Below are 17,598 nucleotides of genomic sequence, written 5' to 3' on the forward strand. Positions count from 1 at the left end.
AAAAAAAAAAAAAAAAAAAAAAAAAAAAAAAAAAAAAATTCCCAGCATAGTCTGAGTTTCCCAGATCTTGAAATCTTGAATCCTATCTGGGTTAAATTTTGTTCCGTAGGTAGGGGGTGTGTGTGTATGAGTGCCTTTGTGTGATAATGGGAAGGTACCCTACTTAATAAAACACATTCAATGGATTCAACTAGCCAGCTTTATCAGCAGAGAGAAAAATGCCTTTTTAAACTCCAGGGTCAGGATAGGCATGGTACTCTAGAAGAAAGAGTGCAGACTTTGATACCAGATGAAAGATTGTAAACCCATCATCTGCAAGGAGCAGGCAGGTATTGTCAATGAGTGATGCAGGCAGGTGAAGGACAATAAGGAGCAGTGGAAAGTAAGGTGAGGAAGAGCACCCCCATGTCCTATCTACAAGGGGCAGCTGTTCTTTGGTTGTAGCTAGTCGTTGCCTTTCCAAGGATGCAGCCAAAATTACCAGATCATCCATTTTCTCAAGAGAATTTAGGTATCTGTATTTTAATGTAAAATTCCCCAACTTGTAAAAACACTGTGTAGGCCAAAGAAAAGTAAATCTTCAGGCTAGATTTAGCCAGTAGACCACCAATTTGCGACCTTTGAGTTAGTGAGACTGAGTCTGAATCCTGACCCTAACTCCCCGTGTTTCTCTGGGTAAGTGAGATAATCTTCTCTGCTCCTTTGTCAGTGAAGTGTGGGCAGGGATGCCTAGGGTGTTGCAAGGATCAGGAAACACAAAAGCACCTAGCACAGCTCCTGGTACCTGGTAGCTCTCTGTCGTTTTTACATAGTACCCTCCACGTGGGACCGGCAAACCCCTGATTTTCCTGAGTGTCTGCTTGTAAGTGACTGTCTGGAACTACAAGGCTCTGGGCTGGGCTATTATCTCCTTATTTCCTCATTCTTCATGAGGATTTGCTTTACTGTTTCGTGTGTGTGTGTGTGTGTGTGTCGTTTGGTGGTTTGTCTGATCAGACTGTAAAACTAATGTCACATGCTTCTTGAATTTGACAATGACTGGTGATTATCATTCCTACCCATTCTCTGTTGTCTAGTAAGGAGCTTCAAAATAGACAGGTTTTATGGTAAAGGAAGGGAGATTTGTAAAATTGAGATGCAAGTCATTTCTAATGTTAATATATTTTTACTACTCACAATAAAGAATAGTAAATGATTAGATGTTGTAAATAATGATTAAATAAATAGTAAATAATGATTATAATGATTAGATGTTGTAAGTCAAGCATCTAATCTTTTTTTCCCCAATAAGGGTGTTTTATTGTTTAATTTTTTTTTTGACATAACTGAAAGGCCTATGTGAAATCATAGAATTTTGGGCCTAGAAGGGACCTCAGCAGTCACATAATAAAATGTAAAATAAAAATGTATTTTACAAATGAGGGACCTGCGGCCCAGAGTTGAGGCAGTTTAGGTAGTCAAGAAAGTGACCATGTTCTCTGGACGCAGCACCAGCACTGTGGTGACAGCACAATCAACACGAAAGCCTCAGCATTTCCATTGTAATTGCACTCATTCAAGCAAAGCTATCTTCAGTAGGGAATTTCCCATGTAGAGAGCATGGACACTTTGACTTTACCTGTCCTCAAACTGACCCTTTGCTTATTTTAATAGTAAAAAACACACCTCTGGGTGGAGACTGAAGATACTAATGAGACATGTAATGTATGAACAAGCATGTACAGCTGCACATGTGGACCTAGAAGACCATCCAGAACATGCTTACTAGTAACACCTCTTCCCACCTCTTTATGAATAATCATGTAAAACCCCCATAAAGGGAGCATCTGCAATGCTAGTCTTTGCTGTCTCATCCTTACGGACAGCCTGCCCTGAATTCTCTCTCAGGGTGTACTGTCTACTCTGCACCTCATTTTCAAAATATTCTTTTTTTTTGCAATAAATTACTCAATGCTGCACATCTTTTGCTGTGTGTCTCTTTTTGTTTGCTGTGTCTCTTGTTTAAATTCTTTTAAACTAAGAAGACAAGAACCAAAGTATCACAACAGCCATCAACAGTGATTGAGTTATGTCGTATCTTCTCAGCTACATCAAGATATCATTGTGATGTTTACCTGAAGTATCCAGTGGCTGAGAGACTGATTCTTTGTTCAAATGCAGCTTCTATCTGCAAAATGGGCATATTTAGTTAAAGCGAAACAAATATACCGTCTGCTAGTTGAAGACAGAAATGTCCAATCTAAAACTGACATCTCATAATTGTTGCTGGTACTTTGCTACCAATAATAGAACTCATAATCATATTATTTTTCCATAACTGGCACACTAACAATTTCCTTCTGATTGAGTTTAGAAGTCTGGGTTGAACAAACATAAAACAGAATCCTGCTGCACATCCATGAGATAGGGGCTCAGTGCACAAGGTATTTGGACTTCATTTCTAAATGTTAGAACTTTATAGTAAGCATGTGTGTAAATGTGAAATAATTGTTCTAATGAAAAAAGTCGGCCGGGCGCGGTGGCTCAAGCCTGTAATCCCAGCACTTTGGGAGGCCGAGACGGGCGGATCACGAGGTCAGGAGATCGAGACCATCCTGGCTAACATGGTGAAACCCTGTCTCTACTAAAATACAAAAAACTAGCCGGGCGACGTGGCAGGCACCTGTAGTCCCAGCTACTCGGGAGGCTGAGGCAGGAGAATGGCGGGAACCCCGGAGGCGGAGCTTGCAGTGAGCTGAGATCGCGCCACTGCACTCCAGCCTGGGTGGCAGAGTGAAACTCCGTCTCAAAAAAAAAAAAAAAAGAAAAAAAAGAAAAAAGTCATAGGATATTGCAAAGTTGGATTAAGTTAGTCGTCTCCTTTGAGCCATATTCAACAGTAAATAGGCCTTTTAGTTTTCTTAACCTACCTAAAACATCATGCGCACGTGTGTGTGTGTGTGTGTGTGTGTGTGTGTGTGTGTGTGTGGCTTAGGAAGGCTCATTCTTTTGCTCTTATTTCTTACTTAAGCAGAGTGTATTCTTCATACACTTCTATTTCTCCTTCCAGTGATTGCTGTTTCCTGTGTGCTTTCTCCATACACACCTGGTACACATCCTGGAGTAGCCTCCTCAACCTTTAGAGATCCTGCCTGTTTGCAGAAATCCACTCAACTGGGGAAGAAGCAGGGGGCATGCTCCATCACTGTGACACTTAGAGGAACTGTCTCTGTGTGTGATGGCTGTGCATAGTGCTGTCTCAGTACTGGTTTAGATTGTTTTCTCATTTGTAGTAACAAAGGGAGTGGAACACTTACCCAGTCTTCCCATGTACCTTCCGGATGTTTCTTAATGATGGGCTCAAGGCGTTTCAGAAGGATCTGACAAGCATTCTTGAAGTAGTAAAGAATGGAATCCACATTAGAGAAGAGCCCAGTGGTTCTGGTGGTTACGATTTGTGTGAACAAATGTTCATTGATTAGGTCAGCAAGTGCTATGGAGTGCGTGATCCTGAAAACTCAGGAACACAACTCCTGCCCTTGACAACAGTATTGGTTACTGAAGGTTTTTTTTTCCCCTTCCTGTCGTACTTCCTGTGAAAATATGGGTTCAGCTGAATTTCTACTTTCAGATCCTCTTTCTTAGAATATTCAGGTTCTTAATTTCTCTCTCTCTCTCTCTCTCTTTGGTTTTTTGTTTGAGACAGGGTCTCAGTCTGTCAACCAGGCTGGAATGCAGTGGCACCATCTTGGCTCACTGCAACCTCGACATCTGGGCTCAAGCAATCCTCCCACTCCTGAGTAACTGGGACTCCAGGCACTCACCACCAAGCCTGGCTGATTTTTGTCTTCTTTGTGGAGATGGGGTTTCACCATGTTGCCCAGGCTGGTCTTGAACTCCTGAGCTCGAGCCATCTGCCTACTTCAGCCTCCCAAAATGCTGGGATTACAGGCATGAGCCACTGTGCCTGGCCCCTTAGCATTTTTTTTTCCCCTACATCTTCTGTATTTTTGTATCTTTCTCTCTTTTTTTTTTTTGAGATGGAGTCTTGCTCTGTCACCAGGCTGGAGTGCAGCAGCACGATCTCGGCTCACTGCAACCTCTGCCTCCTGGGCAGGCGATTCCCCTGCCTCAGCCTCCCAAGTAGCTGGGACTACAGGCGTGTGCCACCACGTCTGGCTAATTTTTTGTATTTTAGTAGAGATGAGGTTTCACCGTGTTGGGCAGGATGGTCTCGATCTCCTGACCTCGTGATCTGCCCGCCTTGGCCTCCCAAAGTGCTGGGATTACAGGCGTGAGCCACGGCACCCAGCCATGTTTATTCCAAATGGAATAAACATCCTATTTTCATTCAAATTTGTGCTTTCCAGTCTGTAACAATGACATGCCAGAATCCCCCTGTGTCTGATCTCACCCTCCATCTGTTCATTCAACCACCATCAAACTAATACAATAAAGGCCTTGGCTTTGGGTATGAAATGAGAAAACAATTAAATTTACTTTATAATGACCTAGATCCACAAAGTTTCTGATCTTTAACAGAAACCTAAAACTTAATACTCTAGAAGATGGATTGACACTTATTTTGGGCTGACAACTCCCATACACTCTGTGCTGTTCCTCTCTTGTGTTTGACCCTACTCCACATTAGATCTCATGCATTTGAGGTTTCTTACACATTTGTTCCGAGCAAAAAAGAGTCTTTGCTTTTTGATTCCTTAAGTGGTATCACCACAAAATTGGACTGATTTGAAAGGGGTTCCTACTGGTGGTATCATTGTAGCATTCTGGGAAAATATGGCTCACCACAATATCCCAGTGGAAAAGTGAACAGTTTGCAACAGAAACATGACAAATAGATATATTTCAAAAGTATATGCAATCAGATATTTGAATTAAGGAATATGAAGTCATGATTCTATTCTGCGACAGTGAAAATTTAGCACTTTTTAAAAAATATCGGTTAAAAAAATATCAGTACAAAGAAAAGCTCTAAGTACTCGGTAAAATACCACTGAAGACAATGCTTCCATTGCACCCTGTCTCCTTGGCTGGGTCTGCCTGCCTATTTGCCTGCAAGAACTTGGTTATGCTGGAAGAAACTTGCGCAGCTCTGCATTACTTGGCAGTCAGATTTCTTCTTGCTGTGTCTCCTAGGAACAGAGACTGCCTGTTCACCAAAATCCATTCTCCCCTTCTTTCATATCAGCTGGACATACGGTTTCCCACTACTCTACATTTCCCAACCTCCGTTGCAGTTAGACATAGCCCGAAACTGGTTCTGCTAATGGACTGTGAGTGGAGGTTGCATCACTTCCAGATCTGGCTCAGAGTCTTCCACACCGGCTCCTCCATACTCACTAGAATGATGACACCCATGACGACTTGGCACGCCACATGTTGAAGATGGTGGAGCCTCCATCAATTTGGGTGCTCAAATGACCAAACAATGCTCGGGACTGATATGCATACAAGACAGGGACTTTTACTGTGTTTGAGCCTTTACATTTTGCGTCTGTCATCTCAATTTAGCCTACTCCAAATACACTCTCCCAATATTTTAGTTATCCCAGACTATGTTTAGTGACACAGATGACTTCTCTGAAGTCAACTATTGTACCTGTATCTAGCCATAAAAACCAGAGATGTGGGAGAGGCACACCAAGGAGAGACAGGAAGACTCACCTGCACAGCTCTGCCATTGACATCTGCACTGATAGACGCTGCTGTAGCAATTGTATTAGGTACTGTTGCTGTGCTCGTTTCAGAGATGTGCATACAGGACATGGGTATTTTTAACTCACGGCTGGCCACCTATGATAAACAAATATTTTGAAGTCCAGCAAGGACTTCTATGAATATTTGAATCATCATTTTCTTAATAAAATGATTTGTTATTACATCCATGATACCCTTTTAAGACTAAAATAATTTACTTTATAAGCATCAAAACTACTTTTTTTGTAAGGCCTCATGCTGATTTTTACAGTGTTTTCTTGGTCATATTCCACAGTGGTTCTTTTCAAACTTAGTCCATTTAGAATGTTAAGAATTTCCTTTTTTCTAAGTTTTAAATGTGTAGGAAGTTGGCCAAATTGAGATTTTTAGGCACTTATTTGGTTCAGTGGCAGGAAGAAAAAGAGGAATGGAGGGAGAGAGAGAGAGAGAAAGAGAGAGAGAGGGAAGACTGAGATGAGATTGACTCAGAATTTGGTCTGAAATCTTTCGATATCAGTATCAGATGAACTTGGAATGACCCTGAGGTCCTTTTTCTTGCTCTTATCCTCCCCACTTTTTTTCTATTTGTTCTCCCTTGCTTATATTCCTCCAGTATTTGCTGTTCATTTTTTCTGTTTTTTAAAAATATTTTAACAAAGATTATTATTATTATTTTAGAGATGGAGTCTCACTGTGTTGCCCAGGCTGATCTTGAACTCCTGGACTCAAGTGACCCTCCTGCTTCAGCCTCCCGAGTAGCTGGGACTACAGGTGCATGCACTGCACCTGGCTTCTTTTCTGTTCTTTTCCTTCCAGTTTCTCTAGCAAACACATGTGGAGATGAAGATATTTAATCAAGAAATGAAAAAGAAAGAAATGAAAGAGAAGAAAGGACAAGGAAAAAACATTATTTTGGCTTCTCTTGTCTTTTGTTTTGCAAAAGCACCTTCTCAAGATATCCTGTTCCCAAATGCTAATCTTCGGACTAATGTCATTCAATATGAAGTTTCTCCAGAAAGATGCGAAATGAAAAAAAGGGATGACTTTGTTGTTTCTTGGTGGTGAAAACCCAAAGGGAATTTATTGGTTCGTATAACTGGGCAGGATAGATGGAGCTAGTGTGAAGTAGTACCTGTGTATCTAGGGGCTTTGTGGTCTCATCAAGGTCTCCTCTCAGCCTCTCAATTTGCTTTTCTTTCTACGATGGCCACACCATTGACATCAGTAAACAGGTTCCATCCATGGCACAGAACTGCCTGTGGCGGCCCCTGCCCTATAGTATAGTACCTAAACAGCCACAGGGGAAAGATGGCTCCTTTCTCCCAACATCTACACATCAATCCCAGGAAAGGCTCTGAGTGGCCTTGCTTGAATCATGTGTCCTTTCCCAGAGTCAGTGGGATTCCGGAACCCTGACAGACCAAGAGGAGGGTCTTGTGCCTAGATGTGCAGCAGGCGTGGGAGTAAGGGTGGGGATGGAGCTGAAAGGTACCCGAATTGAGGAGTCTTTCAGAAATCTATGGCATGGAGAGGTACAGCACTCCAAATGACCTAAGGGGCTGGATGGTCAAAAGCTACAGATGCACGCTATAACAATCTAATACATGGCCGGGTGCGGTGGCTCAAGCCTGTAATCCCAGCACTTTGGGAGGCCGAGACGGGTGGATCACGAGGTCAGGAAATCGAGACCATCCTGGCTAATACGGTGAAACCCTGTCTCTACTAAAAGTACAAAAAAAAAAACTAGCCGGGCGAGGTGGCGGGTGCCTGTAGTCCTAGCTACTCGGGAGGCTGAGGCAGGAGAATGGCGTAAACCCAGGTGGCGGAGCTTGCAGTGAGCTGAGATCCAGCCACTGCACTCCAGCCTGGGCGACAGAGCGAGACTTCATCTCAAAGAAAAAAAAAAAAATCTAATACATTTGTCACAGGGTTATTTAAAGAACTGTTCTTGTTTTCTCCTGAGATTACATTCTTACTAATTGGTGTGTATGTATGTGTGTTAAATATCTTATAAAACTTGTAGGATGATGGCTGTTGATGAAATACTCATCCTTACTTGTCAAAATAAAACATTAGCAACCTAATATTGTTGTCTAAAATGTAAACATTAAAACTACAAAAGCTGAGAAACTCCTGCCCCTGGTTGCCTGCTTGGAGCTCCCACCACAGGGCTCCATGGGTTTCTTAGTGGCGTTTTCACTAATGATCACCCCCATCATGAACCCTGGCCAAGCTCCAGGACTATCCATACACATGGGATTTCTGCCACCTCAGCCTTTCTATTTGATATGTAAGAAGACTTCCAACTAAATAGTCAAGATCTCAGTGTTTGAATACAGGGAGTCAGCATTTACCCTAAGAGATGAATCCCAACTTTCAACAATGTATATAGAGAGTAATGGTTTAATTTTATTTATTTTACCTGCAGCATTTTGGTGTGAATACCTTGTCCCAGTTCATTGCCTCCATGAGTGACCAACACAGACCCATCTGTGTAGATATGAACCAGTGCAGCTGCCTAGTAAAAGAATCGGAAGGCATAGCTCAGTGCAAGTTAGCATTTGGTGAGGTTCAATATAAAGCATAAGGTAGTGAAACACCAGTCTCAGGGAGTGGAGGGGGTCAGAGAAGCAAACTTTCCTGGTAGGATGCTGAAGTTTAGTTCTGTTTTGTGCAAAAAGTCGCCTGTATAGAACATTCCTCCTGATTTTCATAGGAGCCCCTTTGGATACCTCAGGAGTTGGTAGTATCGGTTCCAGTTGTTTGAAAGTCACTCTCATGCTTAAAATCACTGGCTGACCATTAAGCTAGTTATTTAAATGTTTTAGGTACTTGCACATAGTGTGTACTGCCTGTGCTCAGCTCTAGATACGTAAGGATGAACAAGACATGGCTCTTCCTCAAGCTGCTCACAGTGTGGTGGAAAGACAGGCCGGAGAGCAAGTCACTGTAGTGTAGGATGATCAGTGAGATAATGAGAGTGGCCTATGGTGCCCTGGGAGACCTGGGAGGACAGGTCCAACTCCTGTGCTGCTCAGGGATGGCAAGTGACAACGGAAGAGAATCACAGACTGAAGAAGGCTTTGCCATGGGCAAGGTGGGCAAACCCCCCATAGCCTGTAAGGGAAAGCTTGGCTCCTTATTCCACCAGGTGGCCCTGTGGGATTTGGTCTCTTGTACAGTCCTTGTGGCCCCCTGCCTTGCCTCCGAGACTGGCCCCACTGCAGTCTCCTTTCTGACCTGTGCTCCTTGCTTCTGTCCGATCTCTTGTTCTGGCCACCTTCTCCTCCTGTTCTTTACCTGTCTGCCCAGCCTGCAGGGCCACGTCCCACAGTCTACGTTCTGTTAAAACTTCCTCACTTGGCCGGACATCGTGGCTCATGCCTGTACTCATCCTAGCACTTTGGGAGGCTGAGGTGGGCAGATCAAGAGGTCAGGAGTTCAAGACCAGCCTGGCCAAGATGGTGAAACCCCATCTCTACTAAAAATACAAAAATTAGCCAGGCATAGTGGTGGGTGCCTGTGATCCCAGCTACTTGGGAGGCTGAGCAGAGAACTGCTTGAACCCGGAAGGCGGAGGTTGAAGTGAGCTGAGATTGCGCCACTGCACTCCAGCCTGGGTGACAGAGCAAGACTCCGTCTCAAAAAAACAAAAGAAAACAAAACAAAACAACCCAAAAACTTCCTCACATGTGTCTCATCCCCATCTGGGAAGGATCGATCACTTCCTTCTTTGTACTTCTCCTTACAGGAATACTGGGTTGAAGAGTGTCCCTCCCCTGCCCCCTAAAATTCATGTCTGTCTGAAACCTCAATACACAACTTTATGTAGTCTTTGCAGATGCAACTACTTAAGATAAAATCATACTGGATTGTGGGGGCCCTGAATTCAATGACTGGTGTCCTTGTAAGAGGGCCATGGAAGATGGAGGCAGCTGCGACTGGAGTTATGTTGTCACAAGCCAGGTAATACCAGGAGCCACCAGAAGCTGGAAGAGCAAGGGAAGATTCTTCCCTGAAGCCTTCAGAGGCAGCATGGCCCTGCTGACCCCTTGAGTTTGAACTTCGGGCCTCCAGAATTGTGAGAGAATAAGTTCGTCATTATTGAGTCACCCAGTTTGTGGTACTTTGTTAGAGCAGCCACACGTAAGGAATCCTGGAGGTAAGAGGCTCTTCTCTGAGAGTCTTGCCATGGAGGGGCACCTGGTCTTAACTCATCTTTGTGTCCTGTAAATAATTCTGAGCAGGTCCCAGCCTTGCATGGTGGCTCATGCCTATAATCCCAGCACTTTGGGAGGCCAAGGCAGGTGGATCACCTGAGGTCAGGAGTTTGCGACCAGCCTGACCAACATGTTGAAACCATATCTCTACTAAAAATACAAAAATTAGCCAGGCATGGTGGCAGGCACCTGTAATCCCAGCTACTTGGGATCCTGAGGCAGGAGAATCCCTTGAACCTGGGAGGCGGAGGTTACAGTGAGCAGAAATTGTGCCATTGTACTCCAGCCTGGGTGACAAGAGCAAAACTCTGTCTTAAAAAAAAAAAAAAAAAAATCTCTGAGTGGGTCTGAATCACAGGGATACTACATCAATGTTTGATAAATTGGACAAAGGGAAAGGTGGTATTTTTTTCCTTCCAGGAGGAGAAGGAATGAAGGCTTCAGCCCATTTGTGTCTCCAGATGCCTGGAGGCCCAGGGTTGGCTCAGAGGGACTCCGGAGCATCGAGGCTTGTAGCTGTTAATAATAGGATTTACTCACCGTGGGCCTTTTGACTCCCACTGAGGATAGAGCTCTCACTGCCAATTTAGAGGGTAGGTGTTCCAGCTTTGTGAGTCATCAGCTGACCTGGAATAATACCCTTCTATTCCTAGCCAGGTGATTCTAGGGTGCCTCAATTTAGAACTCTGTGGGGCAGCTGGAGGATATTCCAATGGAAACTTAAAAGTCATTGCTTGATTTGAAGGTTTTCTTTGTGATGAGATGAGATGTTGGTTCCCATGAATGATGGCAGAGTGTAGGCTGTGGTTTAGATGCGGTGTGGCCATACAGGTGAAGGGAGGTATGTTATAATAAAAAGTAAATATTTGATCTTTGCCCCTGGTTCTTAGTTCAGAGTTCATAAAGCCTTGGAATTTACTGTTTTTTTTTCTGCTAATGAGATGACTCATGAGAAGGGCTTAGGTAGCTTTAGGATGGGGGCTCAGAGGCGGTGTGCATTGATCTTTCAGTCCTCCTCCTCATCTTCTTGGGATGGGGGCTAGAGATTGAGTTCAATCATAAATGGCCAATGCTGTAGTCAATCATGCCTGTGTAGTGGAACCTCCATAAAAACCCCAAATGATGCAGTCTGGGGGCTCCTGGGTTAGTGAACATGTGGAGGTGCTGGGAGAGTGTGTGCCTGGAGAGGTCAGGGAAGCTCTGCTCCCTTCCCATCCCTTGTCCTAGGCAGCTCTTCCATCTGGCTGTTCCTGAGTTGTATCCTTCAGAGTAAACTGGTAATGATCATAAGTAAAGTGCTTTCCTGAGTTCCATGAGTCATTCTAGCAAATTATCAAACCTAAATGGGGGTAGTGAAAACCTCCAAATTAGTAGTTGGCCAGGCAGGAGTGTGAGTAGTCGGGACCCTCCATTTGAAGCTGGTATCTGAAATAGGGGTGGTCTTGTGGGACTCAACCCTTGATCTGTGGAGTCTGCACTAACTCTGGTAGTTAGTGTGAGAACAGAATGGTTGGACACTCACTTGGTGTTGCAGTTGGTTTGGAAAAGACAATATTTGGCATCAGAGAGGAAACCACATATGCAGCTCTCAAGTTTCTCTGATGCTGCAGCCTTTGATTCCATCTAGCTTGCAGACATGACAGTTAACCTTCTTGTGCCTGTTTATAGAAGGGGCATGCTGGGCCTGAACAGAAATGTGACCCAGAGGTTCAGGGGGTCTCATCCTACTGTGGAGGATGGTACCAGAGGAGGAGGAGCCCTGAGAGGAGTGTCTGAGCTCTCCTGGGAGGGGCTCAGGGATGCTCTGGATGACATCCACAGTGTTCCAGGAACCCTAGCTTACTGAGTCCTCATCAATCTTAAGACAGAGTTATTGTTATTATTATTATTATTGTTATTATAACTGGGAAAGCTGAGGCTCAGAGATGTTGAATAACTTAATGTTGCACAGCTAGTCAAAACAGAGCCGAGGATTTCTCAGGTCTTCCTGACTTCAGTTGATTAGGGATTTGTTTCCCAAGAAGGAAACAAATATTGCACTGTATTAAAAATGTTTGCAGATGGGGGTGCTGCTCTGGACAGTTCTGTACATTTCTCTTAGGTGTTGGCAGGGTTGGTTGGCCAACCTTGCCAACCAACTTAGGTTGGCTCAGTGCTCTAAGAAATGAGATATTTTTCAAAGTCCACAGAAGCTGATTGGGCCAGGAGCGTGTCTAGCATGAGTGTTATTTATCCTATATACAAGTCTTACCTGATGATAGCTTGTTGCAGCAAAGCCAACTGAAAACTTCATGGGAATAATAGCAATGCCTTTCTTCTTCCAATAATTCTTCTTATTGAACTCTTCGACGTGCATTCTTCTGCTGTAAAAGGAAGACTTGTCCAGACATTCATTCCAACATCTTATCAGGGTCTCAGGGTTGAATGCTTGTTTGTAGATGGTTTTGTCAACTGTTTTGTACATATTTTTCTCTCTAATCTGAAACAGGTGGGAAATTCAGTCAATAGTTATGGTAAGACAGAAACTGATGGCCAAATAGAGACTTGAAAAGCATCTCCACTAAAGCACAAGCTGTAAAGAAGGGAAGACAGGGTCTATTTTTTTTTTTGAATGGCACATGCTTTTGCAAAAATAGTAGAGGTTATTTTTTACCTCTTCATCAATGTACCAGTTAGGGTCACTCCACACTAGAAGTGGAGGGTAGCAGGTGGAGACTAGTCCACAAAAGGCAGTGGGATAGAGGGGCCTAGGGAGGCCCCTTTTCTTTTCTTTTTATTCTACAAGGTTCAGAAGATGGAGAAGAGCTGGTAGGCAGTACCCTAAAGCAAGGATTCATTGTCATAACTGACAATTTGTTCTGCCAGGTAGGAACAGCATTGCAAATAATAGCAGATCCCCTCTAAGTCTTCTAAGTGCCTTTGGAATGTATGGGTAAATCTTTTTTTTTGTTGTTTTTGTTTTTTGAGACGGAGTCTCACTCTGTCACCCAGGCTGGAGTGCTGTGGCCGGATCTCAGCTCACTGCAAGCTCCGCCTCCCGGGTTCACGCCATTCTCCTGCCTCAGCCTGCCGGGTAAGCTGGGACTACAGGCGCCGCCACCTCGCCTGGTTAGTTTTTTGTAGTTTTTAGTAGAGACGGGGTTTCACTGTGTTAGCCAGGATGGTCTCGATCTCCTGACCTCGTGATCCGCCCGTCTTGGCCTCCCAAAGTGCTGGGATTACAGGCTTGAGCCACCGCACCCTGCCACAGGTAAATCTTTTAAACAGTTTCTTTGGGCCTGGTGTTGTGGCTTACACCTGTAATCCTAGCACTTTGGGAGACCGAGGCAGGAGGATCACTTAAGCCCAGGAGTTCAAGAGCAGCCTGGGCAACACAGTAAGACCTCATCTCTAAAAGAAAGAAAGAAAGAAAAAAAAGAAAGAAAACGGTTTCTTTGAATAAGGCGTGTTTTATGTGATATGTCCTGGAAACTTGCAACACTTGACAAAGGAGAGCCTGCTGAGATATGCCTAGAAGTTTTTTTTTTTTTAAATCATCTCCATTTTATTCTAATCACAATAAAAGAATTATTATTATTGGCAACAACATTGGAATAATACTCTCCAGTTTATAAAACAAATATCATAATGAATGTTAAATTATTTGATTCTTGCAGGAACTCTGTGAGTCATTTATAGATAAGGAAACTGAACCACACAGAGATTGGTGCTCTTGCTCATGCTGTTCTACTTGCCTAGAACACCTTTCCAACCTCAGTGCCTATTATTCTTCAAGGCCTATCTCAAGTGCCATCTTCTTCAGAAAGTGATTCCTGGTTCCCCTCTCCCCATGCCAACGTGATGCCTTCCTTCTTTGGTACCCATGGAACACTGTACGTGACTTCTCTTAGGATAACTACTGCCTTCCTTGTACAAAATATTAGGTGTTTTCTTGTTTGTAGGAAGTACCCCGACAATTACAAACCTGGAATTCCTGTTGAATTTAGGGACAAAACAGTTCTAGGGACAATACATAGGAGAGTTCTTGCTGGAGCAGGGGTTCTATATTGGGGAGACAGGAGACAGAAATGGAAAAGGTAGGGTGGGCTCTGACTGGAATGTTTGGGGAGTGGAACAAGTTATTGACCATGATCTCAATTCCAGAAGCTGCCTCTCTCTAGTCCGGCATACTGTACATCCTGTGCACCTTCTGGTCTATTGTGAAAAGTAGTATTTTTCAGAGAGTGTTCTTCTGGCAGTATTTCTCAAAAGTTTTCAAGTGCACCAGTAATTCCACTTCTGTAAATTTATCCTATAGATATACAATAAGGCAAACATATACCTGGGTACATATGTACCAAGACGTTTATTGCAGCAACTTTTTAGTGGTGAAAAATGGTAACAACCAGAATGTATATTAATAGCACTAATAGTGGAGTGGCTAAATAAGTTATGGTACGTGCATATTACATAGTACTATTCAGTCATGAAAAAGAACGAAGTAGACCATTCTACTGACATGGAAAGATGGCCATGGCATACTGTCCTGTAGGAGAAGGAAGGGGCAGAGGCAGAGTAATATGTATGCTATGGTCCCATTCTGGTAAATAACCATACATGTGCACATATGTGTTATATGTCAATGTTTAGGTATGTGTGTATGAATACAAATGGGTGGCCAAAGATAGAAAAAGGGGTAGAACAATAAACATGGAATTGTTAACAATGATTATCCCTGACCAAGAGGGATGGGGGTGGAAAAAGGGGCATTCCCTTTTTTTGATTACTTTGGTGTGGTCTGAATTTTAAATAGAGTAATTATTTTGTACAAATTAAAAAAAAAGAGATGTTTGCATAAGTAAGGAAGGAGTAAGATAGGGTGAGGTGAATTCTGAGCCAGGGCTAATTCATGTGGTTCTTCTAGTGTGTTTCCTTGGGTCAAAGAAGCTGGGTTTCCCACTGGTCCCATTCATCAGCAACTTTGGTTATGGCCTTGGTTACAGCCTTACCTTTTCTGGTGGAAGGCCACATTTGGCTGCCACAGCTGTGATGCAAGATTCTGTTACCAGGGCTCCTTGTGGGAAGCCAAATCCACGAAAGGCCGTATTGGATGGTAAATTTGTCATGCATGCACGGCCCTGGAACCTGAGGTTGCGAATTTTATATGCATTTTCCAGCTTTAGTATTAGAAATTCTGTTACCTAAAAAGGGATATTCACATATCACCACTTTTTTTTTCTTTTCTCTGAAAGTCAAGTACGCGTCAAACTGCTTGTGGAATTTAACTACGTTAGGAAATAAACTTCGTAAAAAGTCATCTAGAAATTTGGCATTCTACTCATGGTCAAACATGTTGCTGCTTTCTGGTGTACGTACCAGCTCAGAGTCGTCCAGCGTGCATCCTCCGTTAATATAGCACTCAATGTCTAGAGCTTTGATCCGCCCGTTGTTCATGAATCCTACCTGTCACCAGATGATGGTTGTTTACTGAAATGTTCAAAATTCGCATGCCAATTGTGACATAGCCCAGTTCCCCCACAGGGCAGGACAGAGGTCAGACTCAGCTCCCTGTTTGCTTTATGGTATACCATGCCTTGCTTGACTGATGGAGACTTCTTCTGAGCTGAATTTTGCTGAGTTCTTTCCTTCCAACATGTGATTTTCTGGCTTCACAGTCAGCATGGAATTTTAAAGACTTAGCTTGTCTCCTGGACTATAATTGCCACCCTCTTTGTCCTTATTCTTGGAAGATTCTCCTTCATTTTTCTTTCTAATTTAGTCTGTGGTTTCCTCCCTGGTGAAAAAGTCTCTGGAATTCCAGAATGTGTTGGAATGAATCACAGTGTCTCTTGTTATGGGAAAGCCTCTGAAGCTGAGGTCCTTGAATGGATGCATGGGGACTGCTCTCTTTTCGGTAGGTGGTGAAGGTGCTTTGTACATGCTTACCTGACCTAACAAACCTGAGCTCGTGCTGTTGTTACTGTTTGGGAAGAGCTTAAGGCAGCTTGCATTCTTTCAATGTTGCGACTCCCCTCCACCCACCCAGACCATTTTGTCTATACAGTCCACATTAAAAAGAAAAGAAAAATTACCACTCCCTACTGTAGTTCTACCAAATGAGGATTGACCCAGGTCCCTTTGCCTTTCTGAAAGCAGGGATAAATACAACAGAAGGATCCACACGACTATATAACTACAGGGTCAACATTAGACTTTGAAGTTTACCTTTGACTTTCATGAAGAAAGGACTGCTAAGCAAAATAGTACTATAAATAAGGTAGCAGAATCCTTAAACTGTTTCATATAAACTTTTCAAAAATTTGGAAGAATCTATTTGCACATAAACACATGTTATCCTAATTTACAAGTAGTTCTGAATAACCTAGCAAAACTTTGTTAGCTGTGTCTGAAGGGTTTTGTGTATATATATGTATATATATATGAGACATGAAATTGTTTATATATATTATATTGGAATTGAAATTGTTTCTTAAAAAATAAAATAAAAGTTAGACTTTTCTTTTTTTTTTGAGACGGAGTCTTGCTCTCTCTTGCCCAGGATATATAGTGCAGTGGTGCAATCTTGGCTCACTGCAACCTCTGCCTCCTGGATTCAAGCCATTCTCCTGCCTCAGCCTCCCAAGTAGCTGAGACTGCAAGTGCATGCCACCACGCCCAGTTAATTTTTTGCATTTTTAATAGAGACCGGGTTTCACTATGTTGGCCAGGCTGGTCTTGAACTCCTGACTTTAGGTGATCCACCCGCCTCAGTTTCCCAAAGTGCTGGGATTACAGGTGTGAGCCACCACACCCAGTCAAAATATAAAATAAAACTTGGATTTTTCAAAAAATCTATTTCCCTCTTTTATACTTTATATTACTATAATTACCAAAATATTAACAGTCTAGAATCTTCTTAACAAGTGTTAGTACTAAAACAATCTCATAACTTTGATAAGAGCACAATTATCACCACAACCGCAACTGCTCCAATCTTAGCAGTGTGTCTCTACATTTCTCTCAGTTCTATAGGACAGTAATAGCTGTGACTATTAATATCTGTGCATTTGAAGGCAAATGAAAAGTTTAATTGGCCAACTATTAGAGAGGGTCTTCCTCTCCAATTATAAAAATTATTAATGCCAATGGAAGAAATACAATTGTTCTGTGCTATAGAAAACTGTGGTTTTTGTAATACAGGGAAGATAATCGAAGGCAATGACAAAATCAGATAGGAAATCTAACTATGAGTATGCTGCAAGCAACTCCCAGGTAAAGTATGTTCGATGCGACTTAGATTACATTAGAAGGATCCTAATAGCTCAATCACAAATTTGAAAAGTAGTATTGTAAGCTCGTGGCCAGCAAGTATTTTTAAGATGTTTATATTATAGTTACATAAAAATGCAGTAAATGCAGTTTGAAACAATTTTAAATTTACTACTTACTGTATTATTTTTTCTTACATGCAAAGAGCTTTTGTGACAGTATCATAGCCACTTGGTAAAAACACTTGTAAAAAATGATTTTGCAGTTAAAACGGTCAAATTGTTTCCAAACATTTCCTCCGAAAAATATTTGTAGAGTCAAGAAGGTTTGGCATAGCAATGTTTGTACCTTCTATCAGTGTTTGTTTGTTTGTTTTGAGGAGCCACTAATGTGAATCCTTATTCCTTCAAGTAGTGTTTTGGTCATCATTTGA

At 42.7% G+C, this 17,598-nt stretch overlaps 1 protein-coding gene across 1 annotated transcript in view; it reads right to left on the bottom strand.

Annotated features, from left to right (window-relative positions):
- Positions 1-17,598, bottom strand: part of LOC108531964 (aldehyde oxidase 2-like) — a 77,883-nt gene that overhangs the window by 16,928 nt on the left and 43,357 nt on the right. Inside the window, 8 exon segments of the mRNA XM_017875652.1 lie at positions 1,059-1,083; positions 2,115-2,167; positions 3,297-3,371; positions 5,665-5,793; positions 8,120-8,215; positions 12,169-12,396; positions 14,906-15,097; positions 15,273-15,359. Of these exon segments, the coding sequence (XP_017731141.1) occupies positions 1,059-1,083; positions 2,115-2,167; positions 3,297-3,371; positions 5,665-5,793; positions 8,120-8,215; positions 12,169-12,396; positions 14,906-15,097; positions 15,273-15,359 (885 nt within the window).

This window comes from Rhinopithecus bieti, unplaced genomic scaffold (assembly GCF_001698545.2).
Source record: "Rhinopithecus bieti isolate Rb0 unplaced genomic scaffold, ASM169854v2 scaffold_980, whole genome shotgun sequence".
Lineage (NCBI taxonomy): Eukaryota > Metazoa > Chordata > Mammalia > Primates > Cercopithecidae > Rhinopithecus > Rhinopithecus bieti.